General features: G+C 41.6%; 2 protein-coding genes across 2 annotated transcripts; both read left to right on the top strand.

Moving 5' to 3' along the window:
• The first annotated feature begins 871 nt into the window (after positions 1-871).
• On the top strand, positions 872-6,430 carry LOC103901626 (keratin, type I cytoskeletal 17). The gene is made up of 8 exons (XM_009282544.1): positions 872-1,612; positions 2,387-2,469; positions 2,930-3,086; positions 3,734-3,895; positions 4,260-4,385; positions 4,609-4,835; positions 5,628-5,938; positions 6,405-6,430. The coding sequence occupies exons 1-8, from the start codon at positions 872-874 to the stop codon at positions 6,428-6,430; spliced, it is 1,833 nt and encodes a 610-aa protein (XP_009280819.1).
• A 1,792-nt stretch (positions 6,431-8,222) lies between these two features.
• LOC103902145 (keratin, type I cytoskeletal 15-like) lies at positions 8,223-14,468 on the top strand. The gene is given in 9 exon segments (XM_009283151.1): positions 8,223-8,288; positions 9,086-9,109; positions 12,184-12,266; positions 12,459-12,615; positions 12,811-12,972; positions 13,332-13,457; positions 13,553-13,779; positions 13,938-14,029; positions 14,449-14,468. Coding segments are annotated over 9 exon segments (957 nt in total).
• Positions 14,469-15,992: the final 1,524 nt, after the last annotated feature.

Genomic DNA, 15,992 nt, shown 5'->3' with positions numbered 1-15,992 from the left:
GGCAGGGATACACAAGTTGAACAATCTAAATAGACAAGTCATACAGTCCTATTAATAAAACTCTTCCACTATCATGTATAGTGAGAAAAAGAATATAAGCAGTGTAGAAGATCTTAAATGCACAAAATATGAAAGAGCAAAAGAAAACAATAGTCTGACAATAGCAGCTACAAAAATCTTAGCAAAGAAAGATTAATAATTGAACAAATAAACGCACGATCTAACATGAGTGATTTGGGCCTCATCTTCTTTCTTTTAGGGAAGAACTGAGAACAAAAATTCTCTCTGTACAGTTCCATCAGGTACACATTATCTCAACATTAGCTCCAACAGGATCCTGTATAAAGTGGCTTTTCTGTCGTAAAGCAGATCCAGGCTGCATGAGGCAAAACACTACGTGTTCCAGAAAAAGCTAAATGAAAAGAATGCCACCCAAAAGAAATGAAATGTTCAGTCTTAAACAAACACCATAAACCCAGCAATGGGCTAGATTGCCTGAGATATCAGCACAAAAATACTGTTCGGCAAATTATTCTTGGCACAAACAACAAGGTTGGTAAATGCCCTGAGAGAAGGAAACACCCTGATGGTGACACCCGCTGTCAAAAGTATAAATAGAGAGCGCTGGGGATGAAAATTTGCAGTCCTGAATCTTATCAGGCTGTGCACCTAAATTTGGGATTGTGGTTAGACTCTTACCTGCTGTCACTATGAGCTGCGGCACTAAGTCTTCGAGGAAACACCCTGATGGTGACACCCGCTGTCAAAAGTATAAATAGAGAGCGCTGGGGATGAAAATTTGCAGTCCTGAATCTTATCAGGCTGTGCACCTAAATTTGGGATTGTGGTTAGACTCTTACCTGCTGTCACTATGAGCTGCGGCACTAAGTCTTCGACTAGTACCACTAGAATTAGCAGTGGAGGTGGTGGTGGTGGTGGAGCATGTAGTGGTGGAGGTGGTGGAGGGGGCAGCAGCTGTGGAGTACGTAAGTCTGGTGGATACTCCTCAGTGTCCTCTAGAAGATACACCTCTTCTGGAGGAAGCGGAGGCTTTTCTGGGAGAAGCTTTGGTGGAGGAGTTTCCAGGAACAACTATGGAGGGGGCTTTAGCAGTGGCAGTTGTGGAAGGATTAGCCGCAGTAGCTATGGTGGGAGAATGAGTGGTGGTAGTTATGGAGGAGGAATGGTCTGTGGAAATATGGGAGGAGGATTTGGATCAGGTGGGGGTGGTTTTGGAGGAATGGGATGTGGTTATGGATCTGGCCTCGGTGGAGGTAGTTTTGGTGGTGGTGGCTATAGTGGAGGTGGATTTAGTGGCTTCGGGGGTAGTGGTGGCTTTGGTGGTGGCAGCTTTGGTGGTGGTGGCTATAGTGGAGGTAGTTTTGGTGGAATGGGGTTTGGTGAAGATGCCGGCTTGCTCTCCACAAATGAAAAGCTGACCATGCAGAACCTTAACGATCGCCTGGCTTCTTACTTGGATAAAGTGCGACGCTTGGAGGACGAAAATACTCAGCTTGAACAACTGATCAGGGAGTGGTATAAAAATCAAGGTCCCACTTGTACCAGGGACTACAGCCAATATTACAGAACAATTGAAGAACTGCAAAACCAGGTATGATGTAATTTGACTAACTTCGAACAGATTCTCATTAGAACGGCACTTGCCTCCTGCAGCACAATATCCCTATTTGGGGCGATATATTCCCTTGTTTTAGCCAGGAAGCAGACTGGTGTGGTGACAAAGCCTGACTACCAGTTTTTCTCTGCTGTGGGTGATATGCATATTCTGGCACGCTTGTATTTGGCGCAGGTAGCATTGTTTGGTGCAATGGCAGATCATTACTAGGGCACCCATTGTGGGGCCTGTCCAGTGCTCCCTTCAACGCTGTGCTCTTGCTTGTTTTTTCCTCACTCTCTTGAACAGGATATAATCATTGCTTGCTTATGTTGTGCTACTAATGGTCATATTAATTGCATCTTTTTGTGAATATACAGGATGAGCCAATATGTGCATTTAGTCTAATTCTAGCCCTCAGCCATTTAATAGTCCCGTATCCCCTACATGAATATGGTTGTTGCCAAATGCAATGGTAATTATGCTTTCCCACTGTTTTTGGAATAAGAGGAGTTTATTTAGTTATTCTTTCCAACAAGGCATTACGTCTTTAATGGATATTTGTAAACCAAAATTGACAGCAAAGGCACTTTCTTTTAACTGGAAGCAATAAACTCTTCTCTCTATATAGAGCTCCTGCAGCACTAGTCAGGCTTGACATTACCATAAAGATATTCTGAAATGTGTTTCTGCACAGGTATTTCTTCCCTCTATCTGTGTGTCGGACTGAAAAGACAACTGACCAAATAACATCTGCCCTCTCCCTTTCAGATTGTTTGTGCAAATGTGGACCTTAACAAGATCCTTCTTGACATTGACAACACCAGAATGACTGTGGATGACTTCAGACTGAAGTGAGTCTTTCCCTTCCTGTCTCATTCCATCTTGCCTCCCTTTACCCTCCATGAGTTCATATTGCCAATTAATCTTTGTAGATGCTATAGCCTTTGGCTCCAATGACAGAATATACAATTATTGGGAAAAGCATTCTGAGAATGATTTTGTTAGTCTTTCATTATTATTTTTCTCCAGATAAGTTATTGAAGAGTGCCATTTAAAGGACTACATTTTAAGTTCCTCCATCCTTGCATGTAGATTTATAAGCATAATCCTCATCATATAAATCTCAGAGAGAGAAACTCTACTGAAATCAAACAAAGCTATTGGAGATGGAAAGAGAATTAGGTCTTTTCTTTTAAGAATTGAGCAATGGGATTAAATACCAAAGACGTACTGATGGGAACTGTTCATAATCAAGATAACAAACAAAGAGGTCTGGCAGCACTTTTACTATCTTTTTTGTCTGTCATTTAGGTATGAAACTGAATATACTCTCCACCAGAGTGTGGCAAGTGATATTAATGGATTACGTCCGCTTTTGGATCAACTGACTCTAGCCAGATCTGACTTGGAGACACAGTTTGAATCCCTAAAAGAGGAACTGATCTGTCTCAAGAAGAACCACGAAGAGGTAAGTTTCTCCACACTTTAAAATAGTAACTAATGAAAACTCAACACTCAGAGAATTTCCTGTGGATTTCTTCCACTAGCAGTAACCAGATTTTGGCCGCTGGCTTTGATCATACAACTTGACACAATCTGGCTTTGATTTTCAGGAGTATGTAGCATCCATAGCTGCCCGTAAATGATGTAAAAAGACACCTAGGTCAACATGTGGCAAAATGAGATCAGGGAAATGAATGGCTTTCAGTACAAAGTACAATTTTGTTGATGAACTCATGGAAAGAAAATTGGTTAGAATATATGGACGAGTCAAAAGAAAATATTTATACTAGCTGCAATGATTTTTCCCATTGAGAAGAAAAACACATAAAAGGATTTTCACAAAGAGCACGCTGCATAGAATTCCTTATGACCCTGAGGAGAAAATGTCAGGGTCAATTTGTATGTGGTGCCTGGCTACTGTGCGCTGTAAAGTTTGGCTTAGGAATGGCCGAATTGTTCCCTTTCATGACAAGGGCAGATGAGGCCCCCTTTGTAGGAGCGATACGGCTGTGTGAGGATTTGTGTCCCTTTCTTTTCCTTTATTTGAAATTACATTTCTCCTTACCTTCACCCCTTGAGAACCTGGTGGGTTTTTCTGTGGTTTTTTTTCAGGAAATGAAAGGACTGCAAACACAGTCTGGTGGTGATGTCAACGTGGAGGTCAATGCTACTCCTGGCATTAATTTGATGGAAAAATTAAATGAAATGCGTTGTGAATATGAACGGCTTATTGAGAACAACCGGAGAGAGGTGGAAAGCTGGTATGAAACCAAGGTAAAGCACAGCGTTTTTTCAGTTACTAAATCTTTCACAAAGAACCGAACCTATTTACATCCAGCAGAGGAAAGACAACTTATCATGTATTATTTAAGGGACTTTAAATGACTTTAAGCAGTTTACTGTAACAGGTCAGTTCTGGAGTATTAAGGTTATGTGTAAAGCATGTAGAATCTCTGTGTTCCAGTAGCAAGGTGAATTATACAGAGTGAGTTAGCAGAGTGGCATGTGGGAAATACACGGTCAGTCTGCATTACATCTTTCTTCACTCTTATGGATTGCTTTCTCAATGCTTTTATGATAACCCCACAATGTTTTCTTATTATCAAAAATGCCTCAATTTTGTATGTGAATTTTTCAGATGGAGGAAGTTAATCAACAAGTCCACTCAAGTGGCCAAGAGATACAATCAAGCAACCAACAGATCTCTGAGCTGAGACGTGAATATCAAAGCCTGGAAATTGAGCTGCAGTCACAAATCAGCATGGTAAGTAAAGGTATTTGCTTCTGCTTCACCTGTGACACAGGCTGTATGTGTCACTAGAATGAAAGAATGGTTACACCTAGAAAGTACTCTATCTGTAGAGAATGGGATACTTATCTTCAAAGATATGCTTTTTTCTGGTTTGTGAAGATCTCCAATTTTTCCACAAAAATGAGTTAAACTTGCCACATTCCCATAAACACTGTATTTTGTTTTCCATTTGCAGGTAGACTCTTTGCAGTCCAGCTTGGAAGACACAGAACGTCGCTACAACATGCAGCTGCAGCAGATCCAGTGTATGATCGGCCCCTTGGAGGAGGAGCTGGCCAGCATCCGCTGTGAGATGGAGAGTCAGAATGAAGAGTACAAGATGCTCCTGGGCATCAAGACCCGCCTGGAACAGGAGATTGCTCAGTACCGGGCACTGCTTGAGGAAGGGCAGCAAGACCTTGTGTATGTAAACTGACAGAAGAACACAGCTTTATGTGAAACCCACGGTTGCTAGTTTAGTCACAAAGACAGGAAACTAACAGTCTAGATTTGCAAAACAGATTTTGTACTGAAATGAGGCTAATTCAGCTATCTTGACCAATCGCCTCCCAGGTTTGAGGTACTATACATTTCTTGGCAAACCTGTTCAGAATATAAATCATGTGAGGAAAAATTAATGCAGGAATTCTGAACTACCGATTTGGGGCTGGACAGGGAAACCCACATACAGAACCTTACCTTTACCCTGGTTCCAGAAAAGGCCAGGAACTGAACAGACAGAAGTCACCTTGGAAAAGACTGTAAGCAGGAAAATGACCATAGTTTTCTAAACCTTCATAAAAGTCTCAGGGTGCAATTCTCTGAAAGTTCAAGCTACTTCGGTTTCCCTTATGCAGTGAGCCTGCTTCTGCTTGTAAGTGGCGCCTGAAAGAACAGCTAAAGCTTCATTTTCTGCCTTTCCAATTTGGAGAGCAGTGACACCATACACTGATAAAGCAGCAATGCTAAATCTTGCAAGAAATATCTGAGCAGAATGTGGGAAAAGCAAAAACTCTTGCATTCAAGCTGTAATTGAAAGGGACATTGATTTTTGGCACTGCATCGGTTGTCTTGCTGATCTGTGCTAGGTTCTAAAAAGGAGAAGTAGACAAAAGAAGTGCAGACTTCCGTGCAGTATCTGTAGACAGATTTCCTTCTGAGATGAAAAATGCATTTGATTAACTTTTTTTTCTCCTTCTTTCTCTCTCTTTGCAGAATCCCACCAGGAGGCATGGGAGGAGGCGTGGGAGGTTGTAGAATAGGAGGTGGTGGCTATTCTTCTGGAGGAGGAAGAGGAGGAGGTGGTAGCATGAGTGGTGGATATGGAGGTGGTGGCATTTCCTCCGGCAGCGGAATGGGAGGAGGAATGGGAGGAGGAAGTGGAGGAATAGGAGGGGGAAGTGGTGGTGGATGCAGTAGTATTGTTGGAGGAGGAGGAGGAAGGATCTCAGGAGGTGTCAGCAGTTCCCACTCCTACTCTTCGTCTTCCCAGTCTCAGGCCTGCAGGAGTGGTGGTGAAAGCCAAGGTGAGAATTGTTGTATGGTCACACTGTTCTCTCAGTCCCATCCTTACTAATTTATACCCTGTATCAACATACTTTTCTGGAGGTAAACAGTACCGAGGATAAACTAAAATTTCTGGGAAGTGTTAGATTTACTTTTATTAAAAATTCTTTCCTCTTTGTGTGCAAAGGATCAACTCCACTTAAGAAAGAGAAGTGGAGTTGAATTCAATTTCTATTCAATTTTGTGGGTGACATCAGCTAATCATGTAGTTAAAACCCCAGCTGTTTTTCTTCACACCTCTCATTCTTTGCAGAACCTCACAAATACCGCTGCTTTTGTACCATGCTGAAGTTTTCCTTTATGCTTTTGGAATGCTTATCGTCACCTATCACAAAATCAAGCTTCTTTTCTGTCTGGTAAATACTGGTGCCTCAGAGATTCAGTACCAGTACTGAAGAAATTAATGCTTTCTTTATTTCTAAACAGGGTATGGAAGAAAATCTTTTGACTAAGAATATACATTGAGGATCCTACAGTGCAAGACCTTTCAAACAGAAATTGGCCCAAATCCTCTACATTCCCCATGCTCCTGAGGAAAGACGGATGCTCTTAACAGTTCCTCAACGTTGCTGATGCCATCTATCCAAAAAGGCCCATCAGAGCTACTCAGATGGGCCACCTGCCCACCTGCCATGCATGCTATGCGCTGCTTCTGCCCGGAATGCTTTGTGGCTTCAATCATTGGCACTTGAGCTACTTGCTTTACAGATTCAACCTGTTTGTTACTTGGGTTGTTCTGTATCAGGAAAATGTCGCTAATAAAACTTCACTTCTGTCTGATGCAACCAGAATCTTATGTGTAGGTTTTCTTCCATTCTGTAGGTGTAAACGCTTAAAAAGAAAATACAAAGCCATGCCAACACATGCCTCCAGGTAGAAAAGCTGATGATACATTACAATAGTTGATAATGACATTTAGAGTTAAAGCACAATTTCTGAGCATTCAGGGCAGATCATAATCTTCTTGGAGCATCCTGTGCTGCGCCTTTGTTTTTTAATAACGTGCCATATACTCTTGTGGAGCTGAGCTCTAAGACTCAATAGCAGTTGAATATCAGCCCAGAACAGACTGCAGAATCTCAGCACTGTATGAATGCTAATAAAGTTGGCATCAAATGAGTGCCCACCCAGGCCTGACACAAAGAAACATGAATGATTACAGAACCATGATTGTAAAATGAACGGAATGTTTCAATTTGTGATTCACAAAAACTTATCTGACACTCATCAGTTTAAACTGGAAATGCACGAACTAGGGATCTGTTTTTGAACAGACAAGTAAAAGAAGTTTAAAGGAAATATAATTTACAGGATCTTTACAAAGTTCTCCTCCATAAAATGTTAATACTAACAGCAATATTTGCCTTCTACCTGTGACAAATGAAGTACATGCAAAAGTACCTGGAATGTTTACTTTTGGATATAGGAAGATCTGTACTGTGAAGAAAATTAACATAAACTCTTTCAGCCACATCCAACTGTTACTTAAAAACATTCCTGACTACAGTTTGCAAAAAATTTGGTTGCTTGGCTGCTGCAACAGCTCAGAGCAACTCAACAAACAAATAATCAGAAAGCACTCTCTTGTTATTAGCTATCTTTTGGGAGTTGCATTTGCTTCTGTCCGGCTTTTTTATACGCTTTTTTATAGTCATTATTTCAAAGAAATTATAGTATAGCTTTCTCCAGTGACTGGGACAACTTTGTTCATGAAAACAAACAGTAGCTTGTTTCATTGCAGCCCACCCCCATGGATAAAACCCATTTCCAGAGACTTAGTTGAAAAAAATAACTTTGCCTTCTGGAGACTAACAAACTCAGAGATCAAAGGAAATGAAATGTATTGTCCTAGGCCTTTCAAAGCACTCTCTTGTGCACGTTTGAGGAATCTCAGGAATTTCTGCATGATATTTTGGAGGAGAGAGGGCTGCCAAAGTAGGCAGATCATAAACCACAGATTTATTAATTTTAATGAGAAGTTAGCATCTCAATTCCTCATTTGAAGTCAACTAAGACTCATTTGAAAGTCTTAGTCCATTGTACAGCTACCACCTAGGCAACACAGAACACACGTCAACAATAGGCTGTGCGGCTCGCAAGTAAACCCAGCAATGGAAAACCTGGAAAGGAACATAAAATACTAGTGCCTGCCCAGCATGCCAGTCTCTCTGAGTTGCCCCCTGAGGCAGGTTCAGCTCACACAGCTGTTTGCAGAAGGCTCTGTCGTAACCTGGCCAAGACAGGATGTCTATGGTGAAGCTAAGTTTTAAAAAAAGGCACACAGCGGTCCGAGCTCCAAAGGCTAGCAGAGTATCCCGGGCAAACGAGGGGCCAAAATTACCCTGAGGCTGCACAAGTGAAGGGTATATTTCACTTGTACATGAACTTGCAGGCTTAACTGCTGATGTGTGTGCTCAGGGAGTGGCCTCTAGTGGTGAATAAAGAGTCAAAGAAAATGTGGTTTGTGTGGAAGAGGAGCTAGCACCATTGATTAAAGGTAAAACAAGTCAATGCACAAGGGTGTGGATCGAGAGAATAGATGCAAAATTAATTACAAGAAATACAGGTCACATTGCCATGCAAACTTTCTCAACCCATGGAAACCATTCAGGGAAATAGAAATACTTGACCTACACCAAACTGAAGTCTGTATTTGTTTGTGTTGTGCTTGCATGAACTAGGTTTTGCAGACTTGTTAAACAGACTTTGTGCGACACAAATATTTTCAGGGACATACAACAGGAATAATGAGATTCTAGTAATGCTGATTTCTATTTCTTTGTTTTAGATACTTGGAGTACACTCATCATCTAGAAAGAAATGTGTTGTTCATAGTAAATGGTATGTGGATTATTTCAAAGTAATCAACTGTGCTTATGCCAGAGCCCTGTAGAGGGTACTGTGTTGTTACCTCTTGCACCTTATATGTTACAACTACCTCCACAGATGTCAATCTACACTTTAAATTAACATTTAAAGAGTATTTATTTTCTCGTAATTACCTTGCTGCCCAACAGGCACTAAGTGCTACACATCATATGGTGAAGTTCAGAAGGGATTGAAATAGGCAGAATGGAGACAGGACCTAGTAAGAGACCCAGTTTGAGGGAATGAAGGATTTTCAGGAGAAAGTCACTGGTGTGGCTAATGAAATTAAAAGAGAGTATGAGAGGGGAATAAGGAATCTCACTGTATCTTGAACAAAGACTGAGGAAAACCCTGTGGATATAGACAGTGAGAATGTTTGGATGAATGGAATACAGCTGGGGTCTTCCATGGAGGACTATGCATTTTGGGGATATGTCCTCTGAAGGTTGTGGCCACAGAGATGAGTCTCCATTCAATATACAGAAGATCAAAATGAAGAACATCACTAATTTCACTGTATCAGTCTAGGGCACATGGATACCCTGGGCTGTACTTTGAGTGCTGTAACTTTGGTGACCCTGTCTCAAAAATAACACGATAGAGCTGGAAAAGATTCAGGGAATGGTGGAAAAGGTATAGAAAAAACTTCTGCATGTGCACTAGGTAGTATCCTAGAGTGTTTCAGCCTCAGAAGGAGGCACATCATGACCAAGGATATGACAGCATTCTCTCTAAACACAGCAGTATGTAAAATCACGACTGACATGAAGGTGTTTCTAATTAAAGTTAGTTGACAAAAAGTTGATAAGTCATAATTTTGTAGCTTTTTTCATGATTCAGCTTCACTTTAAGTTCAAAATTTTGTTTCTCTCTTAAGGACTATTTCCCACATATTGAAGTCCCTTTCCTTCTGGAGTCAGAGCTAACTCCTCTAGCTTCTTTGGAAGTCACTGGCAGTACCTACAAGGACGTGCCTTTAGGCAGCTGAATTCAAGCTCTGGGATTCAGCACCTCAAGTTTATATCTCATTGCATATTAAGCCTCTAAAGACTAAGCACTTCTACAGATAGCAGATAACATTCTAGTGGTAACAGTTCACACCTGTCCCCTTCCAACTCAACAATATTTTGTTGACAAGCCTTTCTATATAATTCTTATGATAAAAGAAGAAAATTAGATCTATGGATATACAAAGGCCTATCGTAAAATCATAAACCTATTAAAAAACCCCAAAACAGAAGACTCTACAAGAATACGGCCTTACCCAGGGTGAAGCTGTACTATTTTCAAGTAGTTGTCTGTTGGTTCTCAGGGGCATGGTGGGAGCAGGAATCTTGTTTGTAAGCAGTTTTCTTGGCGCCTGTGCTGCTCCGGGAGACAGGCAGGTAGGAGTGCTGTTTCACGGGGTGTTTGAGAAGCTGAATGGCAGCAGCTACATGCCAAGAGCAAAGCACAATCAAAAGTTGCTCCTGTTCAGGACTTCAGCCCCAGCTCTTTTTACATCCATGGGGCACATACAGGCATGCTGTCTTCAAACTCAAACAATCCTGCTCCCTCCTCTGATGCGTACCTTCATGTGTACGGTGACTCAATCTCTTCTCACTCTTCTTTTGCTAATTTTAATGAGTTTATTTCTTCTTCTGTAATATGGAATCTGTTCCTAAAATACTTCTAGGTTGAATTCATCATCCCTCACTGTGGATAAGCTACTTTTGAGGCGGTAATTCACAGGAGGTTCCACCAGCTCCTTGTGCTTCCTTTGTACTAGCCAAATGACTCTTCTGTAGGACTTATAGTGCCAATATTTAATGCACAGCTGGAAACCCGAGAATTTGTTTCTGTTCAAGGCTTTTCTCAGTTTCATAGAAGCTTGATTCGTAAACATGGAAAAAGCAAGTCCCTGAACATCCCATATTGCATAGGCAGTGGAAAAAAAAACACAATTGTTTCTTACTCTGTGTTTCATGTTGCAAGATATTCTCTCACCGTTGGCAAACACAATTCACTGTAACGAGTGCAGATAATGATTGTATTTTTTCAGATCTAATCTTTGGCACTGTATCTTTTCATCAAACTTTTTTTTACTGCATTATATAATTCAAGGACATATTCTGAGAAATGGCTATTTTTAATACAATTATGAAAATATGAAATATCATAAATTTCTCCTCTTAATTTCTTCTGAGTCCATTTAAACCAGCTAAAATAAAATTAATGGCTGTTTGGTAGGAAAAGATTTAATGTGTTTCCCTTGCAAAATACTACTTTTGTGGCTGTCACCCAGTTTTCTTCAACAAGGAAAATGACTGAAATCTCCATTCTGCACTTTCAGAAAAAGTTAAATACCAGCAGGACCTTCCTCAAAATAAGCAGTGACAACAGAGTAAAAAAATCATTGTAAAGTTCTCTTCTATAACAGACATGGGAATGCAGTTTTAAAAATTTATTTCAGTAAATTAAAGTAGATTTCTAATTAGCTAAGGTAACTTTTGAATAAATTAATGAATGAAGAGTCCCATGGAGGCTGCTAGCCTTACGAATCATTGTCTGTGATCACAGGAGGAAGACAAAAGGTGAAATACTGAATTTCGCCACACAGAAGACTGAAGGAGACAGACAACCAAGGCGGAGCCTTCATTAAATCCTATTACTAGCGATATATTGCCAGATTAATGCAAGCTATGAGATATTATATTATCCAACAAAATACCCAACAAAGAGCCACCCACATAAAATTATAGTGCATGCTTTGTGTGAATCAACACAGACATACTTGAACAGAATGGTAATGCATTTTACTTACCTCAGACAAAATTTCCTTACACATCACTTTTGGCATGAGCACTAAGGCTGGCAAACTTCATGGGAAGCTGGACTGCCTTACAGGTGACACCCACCCAACAAGGTATAAATAGCCATCAGGACTGCCTTTGCCTCTGCACACCCCTACATATACCAGATGGAAGGACCAAGGCCTTGCCTTACAATCAGCTTTTTTTATAATGAGACGAATTACAGCACCAGGGACAAAGGCTACACTTCCTTACACACCCAGAGCGCACAAACCCAGAGGTGTCGGTGATCTCCCAGCATCAGTGTTCTTCCATTCTTTCCTCCATCAAAATACTCTTTCACCAGAATGTTTGGGGAAGTCAAAATCTTGCACACACCACTTCCTGTGGCATGGCATTTCAACAACTTTCTGTGGCCCCTGCATTACTGCAGGAAACAATTCCAAGACCCACAACACCACCCTACCAAAGCTTTGGGTCTTCTTTCCTCTTGTCCTGGATGTCTAGAACACAGAAAGACTCCTCTCCAACTTCCCCTTTTGCAGATCATTTCTGCCACTGTGGACAATAACAGACTGCTTCTGGACATCGATAACAGCAAGATGACTGCTGATGACTTCCGAATGAAGTGAGTACCTCTCTGTGAACCTTATATGTCTTTCAAATCCTGCTCATAACCTAAGGAGACAAGGCAGCACTGCCCCAAGTGGTGTTACTGAGTCTTCATGTTTTATTGGGAAACTGGCCTTGGAAGGATGTGTGCTATTGACTGTCATCATCCCATTTCCCCATTTCTCTGTCTCTCTTCTCTGTGGTACAGGTATGAGAATGAGGTGGTCATCCGTCAGACTGTGGAGGCCGATATTAATGGCTTGAGAAATCTCCTGGATGACCTGACTCTGGTTAGATCTTCACTGGAATCCGAGCTAGAGTCCTTGAAGGATGAGCTGATTGCTCTTAAGAGAAACCATGAGGAGGTACGGTCCAATGATAAATAGCATGGCCAAGACATAGTCCTTTGATTCTTCAGGGTTCCCAAAGTTACATATCAAGTAAATTCCGCCTTATGTCCTGTGATTGTCATTCCTTTGTACCTTGATACTGCTTTGCCCACTCTCCCCAGCAGAAGAAATGACCTGTGCTCCTTGTTTTCCTCTTTGGACTCTCTGCAGGAAATGAGACAGCTGCAGTCTCAAACTGGTGGCGACGTGAGCGTGGAGGTCAATGCTGCCCCTGGCGAAGACTTGACAAAGACACTGAACGACCTGAGAAACGAATATGAGCAGATCATCGAGAAGAACCGCAGAGAGGTTGAGCAGTGGTATGAAGTCAAGGTACGGAGCAATGCACAAAGTGGAGTCTCCTTCTGCGGGAAAACCCAGACACCCTGGTACTGGGCGTGCAATGCCTTTGGCTAAAAGAGGGAGGCTGCTCACCTGCACCTCACTTGCACAGCTGGGGAATGGGAAGAGCTGCTGGGGAAAGACTGCGGTGGCAGAGGGGGAGCAGGCCAGGTCTGATGTGCAAAGGTGGGTGGAACGTCAGGATCTATGGAGCAATGACTAGGCTGTCCTCGATGAGGACAGGATGAAAGGGAGAGGCCTCCCTGGCTATCTTAGCTCTCAGTCAGCAAATCTGCTCCCTGAGGGGCTTTTCTCACTCAGAAAGCGTGTTTGGGGTTTGACTCCTGCAGATTGAAGAAGTCAACCGCCAGGTCACTTCCAGCAGCCAGGACATCCAGACAAGCAGCCACCAGCTCACTGAACTGAGACGCGAAATGCAGAACCTGGAGATCGAACTGCAGGCGCAGCTCAGCACGGTACGTAGGGCAGGATCGCTGGGGGCTCTTCCCTCCTCGGAATGGGCAGGGAGGGGTAGAGCTCGGGGCCTAAACTCCTGCATTTCCACTTCCAGAAAAACTCTCTGGAAAACTCCTTGGCAGAAACCGAATCTCGCTATGGCTGCCTGCTGCAACAAATCCAAGGGCAGATTAACTCCGTAGAGGAGGAGCTGGCCAGCATCCGCTGTGAGATGGAGAGTCAGAACCAGGAGTACAAAATGCTCCTGGGCATCAAGACTCGCCTGGAATAGGAGATTGCTCAGTACCGGGCACTGCTGCAGGAGGGACAGCAAGACATTGTGTACGTATTCCATATTATAGCAAGGGAATAAAAAGAAATCCTTGTGTACTTAATTACTAATAGATACTTCTTGTCCATGGAGCTGCATCAACGTCTTTTTTGACTGAATATGCAGTGCTTAGGGGTTTTTTGGTGAACTAATTACTCTCCTTTTACAGTGCCTCCCAAGGAGCTTTCCAAGGAGGTGGAAAATCCTCCCATTCATATTCTTCTACTTCCTACTCTCATTCCCAGTGTGGCGACATGACAGGTAAGACAACTTTTAAGAACATGTTTATTAATGGATTACATCTACCCCAATGACTACAATATTTTTTGTCAGAAAAAAGTTTTGTATTTTGGGCTGGGCAACATTCCCAAGTCCAGTAGCCCAGGAGTGAGAGAACCTCATTGACTCTGTCATGGAGGAATCAGGGGTTAAAATACAATAAGTCTTGCCCTTCTCTCTACCTAAATATAAAACACAGATTATAAACTTTACAGGATGAGTTATGGGGTTTTGCTCATTGGAATAAAAAAAATACGGTTCTGAGAAAGTGCCTAGGATATTGCTGGGCTTGGAGCCTCTGAGCTTCTCTTGCTAACACAGCATGTTAGGTGAAAGAATTCAGTTCAGCAGGAAAGATCAGATTTCCCCTTAAGGCAATGATTTGTTCTGTCTTTACACAGGACAGTCAAGAGTGTGCTAGAGCAATAGCAGTGATGGCATCCTCCAACTAAGAGGCATTGAACATGGACAATGAGAGACTGAACGAAGACTTCTGCAGCACAGCTGATGCAACTCAAACAATTTGGAAGGAGTGTCTGCTCACCTGCCTCCTCACCCCTTCTTCCATTCTGCAATGCTTGCCTTCCTCAACTTGTCTTTGTCAACTAGTTCTTTGTTTAAGGGCTTAAATTCTGCTGATAACACTGCCTCTAATAAAACTTTACTTCTGCAATGCAAATAAAAACAATGTGTCTGAGAAATTTAATTTAACAAACTTTGAATGGGTATTTATCAAGTTAACCAATCAAAAACTGGTTGTCCTATCATACTTTGTAACATATTCTCAAAACAATCTATTGTGCCCTAAGAAAATGGACACCATGCCGAGATAATATCACTGAGTAAATGGAAATGTCACTAATTCTGAGCATGGCTGTATGAAGGCTGTATGAAATGTGACATCTTCCAAGCTCTGCCTATGGGAACTGTCAGTCAGGTAAGACTGTCAGAACTCTCTACTCAAAAGCAAGAGGTATAAGGTTGAAAACAGAAATCCATTCTTGACATAATTTTTCTCCTTCCTGTGAAATTACAAATCATTAACATTTTGTTTTCTAGTGGCCACTAACGGATTGCTTTCTGGCCCCTTGCCTTGCTGCTTTTTACTAAAGACACTCTGAATGATGTGAGTGAAAGGAGAAAGAAAATACCAATGATGGGTAACTCTCTGAAGATTATTTAATTAACTGTTAATGTACTAAACTGTGCTCAATGCCACTACTACGACTCATCTGAGTCCATTAATCTTTGGCTTTACTCAGCTCATCATAGCTAGAGTTCCTGTGGAAGGTGTGACTCAGTATAGGCTGTCCCAGTACATATGGGTTTCCTGACATCAAGTATTTCTACACCATTGACTATGCAGAGAATTACGTATTGCTAACTGCTGTTAGGAAATACAGCCAACAAGGCAATGTGCCTGTTCCCTTCGGTGTCATGCACCAAAAACATTCCTATGTTTTATGATAGAAATTTCAATTTAAATACCAATAATACCAAGAACCCAATTTTTGTCAGTACACTCAGTGGGCTGACGCTATGCCTTAAGAGGAATGAGAGACACATTTCATCCACCGAACGTATTTTCTATACTTTATTTTTCTGCTTAAGAAGATAAAATATGCAATAAAATTGGAGATGAGAGGGCAATACTAAATTAGAACAGCTATTTTATACATACCTTGCTTTCTGAAGATGACAGTGAAGCCCCTTTTCAATCTATAACTGTGTGCATCAGATGCACAAAATCAGCCAGGTTTCATTCAATTATAAGTGCCTGTTGATCCCTTCTCCACCTACCGAATCTGGTCTCTAGTATTTGCTGTTTCATCTAAGACTGAGCGTATTGTTCTGTTAGGGTAATGAAATGAAAGGTTTTCTCATCATAAACAACTTACAGGAGTATTATTTAGGTTAGGTCTTCTTTCAGTAATCACGTGGCTTG

The sequence above is a fragment of the Aptenodytes forsteri genome, unplaced genomic scaffold (assembly GCF_000699145.1).
Source record: "Aptenodytes forsteri isolate BGI_AS27 unplaced genomic scaffold, ASM69914v1 Scaffold492, whole genome shotgun sequence".
NCBI lineage: Eukaryota > Metazoa > Chordata > Aves > Sphenisciformes > Spheniscidae > Aptenodytes > Aptenodytes forsteri.
The sequence above is the reverse complement of the archived record's forward strand: the minus strand, read 5'-3'. Positions and strand labels throughout refer to the sequence as shown.

What these genes read in the sequence shown, in the direction of transcription:
- LOC103901626 (XM_009282544.1), top strand. Translation starts at nt 872, where the DNA reads ATGAGCTGCGGCACTAAGTCTTCGACTAGTACCACTAGAATTAGCAGT. An exon ending in GTGGATGACTTCAGACTGAA is followed by an intron (nt 2,470 to 2,929) that starts GTGAGTCTTTCC and finishes TCTGTCATTTAG; the next exon opens with GTATGAAACTGAATATACTC. An exon ending in GAGTGGTGGTGAAAGCCAAG is followed by an intron (nt 5,939 to 6,404) that starts GTGAGAATTGTT and finishes ATTTCTAAACAG; the next exon opens with GGTATGGAAGAAAATCTTTT.